The sequence below is a fragment of the Crocuta crocuta genome, unplaced genomic scaffold, assembly GCF_008692635.1.
Source record: "Crocuta crocuta isolate KB4526 unplaced genomic scaffold, BGI_CrCroc_1.0 scaffold147, whole genome shotgun sequence".
In the NCBI taxonomy this organism is placed as follows: Eukaryota; Metazoa; Chordata; class Mammalia; order Carnivora; family Hyaenidae; genus Crocuta; species Crocuta crocuta.
Window position 1 is genome coordinate 6,929,480 of NW_027532594.1, and position 7,483 is coordinate 6,936,962.

General features: G+C 40.1%; 1 protein-coding gene across 1 annotated transcript in view; it reads left to right on the forward strand.

Annotated features, from left to right (window-relative positions):
* SLC16A10 (solute carrier family 16 member 10) overlaps nucleotides 1–7,000 on the forward strand; it is a 99,781-nt gene extending 92,781 nt beyond the window's left edge. The window contains exon 8 of the mRNA XM_077780045.1: nucleotides 5,709–7,000. Within this exon, the coding sequence (XP_077636171.1) occupies nucleotides 5,709–5,941 (233 nt within the window). The 3' untranslated portion in view covers nucleotides 5,942–7,000. The remainder of the gene's footprint in view (nucleotides 1–5,708) is intronic.
* Nucleotides 7,001–7,483: the final 483 nt, after the last annotated feature.

Here is a 7,483-nt window from a genome sequence, read left to right on the forward strand (position 1 = left end):
GAGGAGGAGGAAGGCCTTCAGTGTGTCCCGAGGCTGCTGGGAGCCACCCATGCTCTCCTCCTGTGAACACAATGGCACAGGAGCCAACACAGACCTTACCTGTGTGGCTACTGCACTCACTCCTTTGTATCACTCCCCTCCTCTGTCTCCTTTTTCCTGGCTTCCCTGCCCAACTCCCAACCATTCGGTGTGGCCTTTGCTTCTTGGCTGCTCTCTGCTGTTGGCAGCCCCAGCTCTGCCTGTTTGCTTCCTCCGTTCTCTTGCCCTTGCTGGCTGGCTGCCTTCCGGCCTTTAGGAATTGGAATGCTCCCATTCCTTACCTTGCTGTCGTTCGTGGCGCAGACATACCCACTGCCTGCTTTTGTCTGTTACAGCCCACCTCCGCCCTGTCTCCTAGCAGCTGGGCACAGATCACACCTCACAGCCTCCCACACAGTCTAATTTCTGGTCACAGGCATCTTGGGTTTGGGAGACTGCAGAGCAGAAAAGCACAGGCTCTGGAGTGAGACATAAGTTCATTCCATTCCTCGTCACCAGCTGTCTTCAGGACCGGCAGAGGGCTGTGGTAAGGATTCATGGTGACAACTTATGTAAAGTGCCGGCCCAGAATGGAGGATTAATGAATCCTTGCTGTTATTGTGTGGCTTGAGAGGGGCAGACAGGGGAGAATCCCAAGCAGGCTCCAAGCTGCCAGTGCAGAGCCCGACACGGGGCTCAAACTCGGGAAACCATGAGATCATGACCTGAACTGAAATCAAGAGTCGGACGCTTAACTCACTGAACAACACAGGCATCCCCTTTTCATTTCATCTAATACTGAAGCAAATCCTGATTTGGAACAGATCTCAAGAATGGAGACTTCAGTTATCCTGAACTAGGTTAGATCTTTGCTTATACAGCACTTAGCTTATAGATCACTCACATTTTGCTGAAGAGTCCTGAATTTAAACACTATCAAGATCCTGGCTTCCAGGTATTTTCAGCTAACAGATTTTTTTTTTTTTAAGTTCATTTATTTTGAGAGAGAGAGGGACAGAGAGAGCACAAGCTGGGGAGGAACAGAGAGGGGGGGAGAGAGAGAGAGAGAGAGAGAAACCTCAAGCAGGCTCCGCACTGTCAGCACAGAGCCCAACATGGGGCTCAGACTCATGAACTGTGAGATCATGACCTGAGCCAAAATCAGGAGTCAGATGCTTAACTGACTGAGCCACTCAGGCGCCCCCAGCCTAACAGTTTTAAATGCTGAGAGATGACAGAATTGCATTATATGGAATAATAATGGTTAAAGGCTTTCTGCTCTGGGTTCCTAGCCAGAGGCTCTGAAAGTCTGGAAACTTTATATTAAATAAATTTGTAGAAGCAACGCTTGAACCTAACTGTGGCCAGTTGCATGTCTGCCTCTGTAAATGCCTCCTGCTTATTCAGGTGCAGCTCATTTTTCCTCTTGAGCTATACTTAGATTCCTGAGCAGAACTTAAACTGACATTTCTCCAAGAATGTTCTCTCTGTGATAGAAATAGGGAGGGATAATATTAAAAAAATGATAATAATTCTTTTGGTTCTTAAAGTATGTAAACTAAATCAAGCAAGGGGTTATTCTTATAAAGCCTATAATATTGTGACAGAAGAGGGGCGCCTGGGTGGCTCAGTCGGTTGAGCGTCCGACTTCAGCTCAGGTCATGATCTTGCAGTTTGTGGGTTTGAGCCCCTCATTGGGCTCTGTACTAACAGCTCAGAGCCTGGAGCCTGCTTCGGATTCTGTGTCTCCCTCTCTCTCTGCCCACCCCCCTCCGCCCCCTGATCATGCTCTGTCTCTCAAGAATAAATAAATGTTAAAAAAAATTTTTTTTTAATATTGTGACAGAAGATACTTCCTTGGATGGTTTTAAGAAAACAACAGCAAGAAATACATCTCAACTGTCAATGCCTTATCAAATTAAATGTCATTGCCAGAGACTAGAAGAGAATTAGGGACCTTTGAATACCTTACTTAAATCTAACCAGAGTTGCTGTGTTCGAGGGGAGGAAAATAGACTGTAGTAATATTAAATTTATTCATCTTTCACACTGGGGCCCAGTATCTACATATCAATATTTGATGTATGGATCAATATATATTTTTTAAAGTTATTATTTATTTAGGAATCTCTACACCCACCATGGGGCTTGAATTCATGACCCCGAGATCAAGAGTTACACGCTCTTCTGACTGGGCCAGCCAGGTACCCCTGGATCAATATTTATTTGAGGAAGTGATGAAGTACGGAATCTCTCATGTGAACAGTTTGCGAGCTATTTTCTGAGAAATGCTAAAGAATAAAATGTATAAATTCCTATGAACTCCATTCTTAAAGAAAAATCAAGAAATTTTACTTTTAAATAAAAATTTCTCTTTAAGTTATTAAAATTTAACAGTTTCAAATAATAACTAACAATTATTGCCAAATAATTGAAAGAGAAGATAGTTAATATAGTTTGAACTGAGGAGAACTTGTAGGCAGGTAAAGTGTTAAGAAATTATATGCTTCAAATATATAGTAATAAATTCAAAACCCTTACATGAGTGATTTTTTACAAAACTAACCAAAGAACAAAAATTGCAAGGGGCCAAAAATGTATCAGGATAGCTACCAAAAGTAAAGCACCTGGGTCTCATGTTACATAAATTTGTCCAACAAAAACATTCATTTATTGACCACAATTGACTTTGTGCCAAGTAGTATGCTAGGCTTTCACTAATTCAGTGTGGTTCTCTTATCTTGGAAGAGATTTGTAGTGAACAAAATAGTAAAAGAATAGGAAACACATTCAAAGAAAAAAATATTCTTGAAAGCTGACACATAGAATAGTTACAGTGGCATGCTTGTGCATGTTTGGTCTGTGGCTCTACCAATTAAATCCATCGAATGTGGTCCCACATTCAATGTCCTGAAGTTTTATTCTAGATTCTCTGGAGTTTGTGATAATAGAGAAGTTTCTAAGATTCAAATGATTTTCTATGTTTATCTCCTTTTATGTTTTGTAGGTAGAGTTAAAAATGTATATATAATTAAGACTATTAAAGTATGGTTACTTTATCAATAACTCCTGGAGTCTTTACCTATTTGTGAATTTCAAACCAATTTCTACATTTTGATTTATTTTTAGATCTGTTTGTATAGATGGGAAGCATCAGGAAGCCTTTTTACTTGCTCAAGGTCGCAGAATGCTGGGACCTGGTCTTATTCCCCTGGACCTTTATTGTTTCCAACCAATCAGGCTGCAAGCCCAATTATATCCATGCTAAGAAATTCTCTGTGTTTTCATTGAAGTTGGGTTGGAGAAAAAGATGTTTAAGTAGAAAATAAAAAATCAGGAGAATGGGAGATTGTTCTTTAGTAAATGCGAAGTGCCCCACTCATTAAAAAATATTTTTTTTAATGTTTTATTTATTTTAGAGAGAGAGATAGAGACACTGTGAGCAGGGGAGGGTCAGAGAGAGAGGGAGTTATAGAATCCGAAGACAGGCTCCAGGCTCTGAGCNCTCAAATGTCCATCAGTAGATGAGTGGATAAACAAAATGTGGTGCAGCCATACAACGGGACATGACTCGTCCATACAAAGGAATGAAGTATTGTACCCGTACATGCTCCCATATGGTGAGCCTTGAGAACATTGTGCTAAGTGAAAAAAGCCAAATACAAAAGGTGACATACTGTATGATTTTATTGATATGAAATATCCAGAATGGGAAAATCCATAGAGGCAGAGAACGGTCTGATGGTTTCCAGGGGCTAGAGGGACAGGGATTGGGGAATACCTGTTTAATGGGTATGGCATTCCCTTCTGGGATGATAAAAATATTTGGGGACTAGATGGAGGTGGTGATTATACAACACTGTGAATGTGGTAAGAGCCACAGAAATGGTTAATTTAATCTTAATGTTATGACACATTTCACCTTGAGAAATCTTCTGAATAGTATAAAGGTGTCTCATGTTCAATATTACTGGGTGCCAGTTGAATTATTAGATAGCAATTTGATAAAATCAGGATAAAATTCAAATGTATGTATTATCCTCTGTGATTGGCATGTAAGGGGCTCAGTGAAAGTTCATTCTCATGTCCAGAACCGCACATATCTAGCAATTTTTCCAACTGGGAACCTAGACATGAATCAGGCGAGCAGAGTCACTGAAGGTCACAGTCTCCCTGTAGGCGAACCCTCCAGCCCTTCTTCGCCTGCCCACAGGTAATAGACTGTTCACGCTATTTTCACACCTTACAAACTTAGGTTTCTAGGGCTTCCAAGTCAAAAGCAGATTAGAAGCAGCACTTTGGTAGGAATGGTGTTTGCAACTAGAAATAACTGATAACAGAGCAAGAACAAGGAGATGACCAGAAACGTCCAATGTTGGCAGCACTGCACACGGCGACTGGCAGCAGCAAGCTCCTGGCTCCCGGCAGGTTCTCACGGATCACAGTATTACAGGCCAGACATGAGAACTAGCATTCATCGGTAAGGAGGTGTCAGCATATGCAGAATATTCTGATTCAGAAGATAGGAGAATTGCAGTTTTAGGTTTCTATCTAGAATATATGCACACTTAATGTGTCAGAATTGACAGATTCTCAGCTATTTAGAAAGGTCAGATACTCAAGATAGTGTGTTCCCTGGACATTTCCGATAACTGAGGTTTTATAGTAAAAGTTACAGAAAGTTAAAAAAACGCTAAGATAGGGGCACCTGGGCGACTCAGTCGATTAAGTGTCCGACTCTTGGTTTTGGCTTGGGTCATGGTCTCACAGTTCGTGGGTCTGAGCCCCACACTGAGTTTTGCACTGCCATTATGGAGCCTGCTTGGTGTTCTCTCCCTCTGTCCCTCCCCTGCTCACTCTCTCTTGAAAACAAACAAACAAACAAACAAAAAACCCACTAAGATAACTTAAAATCTGGATTTTGTGGGGTGTCTGGCTGGCTCAGTTGGTAGAACATGTAACTCTTGATCTCAGGGTTGTAAGTTCCAGCCCCATGTTGGGTGTAAAGATTACTTAAATAAAAAAATTTTTTTAATCTGGATTTTGATAGAGAAATTAGAAATAAGGAGTATTTGAAATAACAGTTTTCAGAAGCAGAGCCCAAGGATACATTAAAGTGCAAACATATATTCTTATGTTTTACTCCCACGTGCTGACAAATGTATTTCACAGTCTTTTTCATCCTCTTAGATCTATAATTTTTTTTATGATTTCAGATTATAATTTTAAATACAGTTTCATGTTATTCCACAAAGAAATAGGCCCAAGAAAGGTTTGAAATGTAGGCATCGTAGGGTATGTGTGCATGGGCGAACTTTCAGCTTGGTGGTCTATCCACTTTCCCCTTAAATAAGAACGGTTACACCATGGGTCAGAATACCCATCAAATGGCCTTTGAGTGGTTTTGAGAAAGCCAAAGCTTGGCTGCAAATATTTTTTTCCATGTAATATCTTGGTATGAAAACCCATAGGCCTGTAGTCTGTGACAAGATCAAAGATCTTTTCCTCCTATCCGCAAAGATTTATACCTCAGACCCATTTCCTAGGAAATGTCTGATATTTGAGATGGTTGAACTAGTCCTGCTGAGATGAAGTTATTAGCTTAGAAGAGTAGGCTGTCAGTGTGACTGATCTGAGACCCCTAAGAGCCACATTTGTTCTCGCTTGGTGACAGTTTTTTCCCTTCTCAGGGTTACTTCGTGACAAGCTGGGCTCCTATGATGTGGCATTCTACCTCGCAGGAATCCCTCCCCTTATTGGAGGTGCTGTCCTTTGTTTTATCCCATGGATCCACAGTAAGAAGCAAAGAAAGATTGATAAAACCACTGGAGGAGAAAAGATGGAGAAAATGTTGGAGAACCAGAACTCTCTGCTGTCAAGCTCACCTGGAATCTTTAAGAAAGAATCTGACTCTGTTATTTAATGTCTTTCTTACATACCTCCACCAGACTGGACTTGCTTTTGGAAGTTCAAGCAAGTTTTCCTTTTATATGAATTGCAAATTTCTTATTTTTTTAATTACATCCTAAGAATAGCACAATAATGGGAAATAGAACCCTTATTACTACAAGAGCCATTTCTGCCACTAAATAGCTAGCTAGCTGTTTGATATTTCCATGAGTTTGGGGGCAGAGACTGGTATATGAAAACATGTCTGAAAGTCAAATACTGAGAGAATTGAGGCTATCTCAGTAAAAAGCAACTTTGGAAACTGTGAATGCTAATAAGCTTATACAGATATTTAAAAATACCTCGGGGCACCTGGGTGGCTCAGTCGATTGAGCGTCCGACTTTGGCTCAGGTCATGATCTCACCATTTGTGGGTTTGAGTCCCGCATTGGGCTCTGTGTTAACAGCTCAGAGCCTGGAGTCTGCTTCGGATTCTGTGTCTCCCTCTCTCTCTGCCCCTCCCCTGCTCGCATTCTCTCTCCCTCTCTCTCTCCTCCCTCTCTCTCTCCCTCTCTCTCTCTCTCTCAAAATAAATGTTAAAAAAAATTTTTAAAAAATAAAAATACCTCAAGCTATACTGAAAGGGTTGCAGTTTGGTTAGGACTGGAAGTAATGTTTATTGTCTCACATGGTGTTTTTAGTTCTGGTATCTCCGTTTTAATTTCTTCTGATGTTTGGAAACATTTTACATTTAAGCCTGGATTCTAGATGATGTCACACCTACCTAAACTTCAAGTCTGTGTTAATACTGCTTGCCTGCTGTTAAATAAGATATGAAATTAAGTTGTTATGACTTGCTCTAGTGTCAAGGGAATTTCTTGGTGCTGATGGTGACACTGTGTTCAGATTCAGTATATATGAGATGAAAAGGATCCTGTTCATCAGGGCAGAGCACTTCAGAAATCAGGCATTTCTTCCACTTTTTGTTCCCTTTTGGTTTGCAGTGTGTTTTACTCAAGTAGCCAGAAACACCCCAAATTTCTGAAATTGTTTAAATTTTAACAATAAAGTAAACTAGAATGAATGAAACAGATTCTGCAATTTTAACGTAGAATTTTTCTGACTTCTGAATTTGTTGGCACGAGACTTGACATTTCAGCAGTCTTACCGAGCATGTTATCAGTTTCAGGTGCAAATGGAGAAAAAATTTTTTAATCATGCAGAAGATATTTCTGATGGAAATAATTGCTCAAATTGGTTTATAAATTTAATGGGTCTTGAAAGGTTAAAAGCACTTATAAAGAGAAACAGCTTCTGTATTTCCAGAACTTTGCACTCATCAGTAGTTATCCTAGCACACTCCCCGTTAACATTCCCAGTGTTTTTTCTATTTATACAAAGACACTGGTATGAGAGCTATTAAAATTCTAAGGACCTAAAATTAAAACCAAAGTCATGCCATGACCTATACTCATCTACAAAAGAACAGGGACAATTTCCTTATTCTGAAACTATACTTTAGTAGTACACATTTCTTATGTCTCTGAAAATTAATAATATGCAAAGAATATTTAAA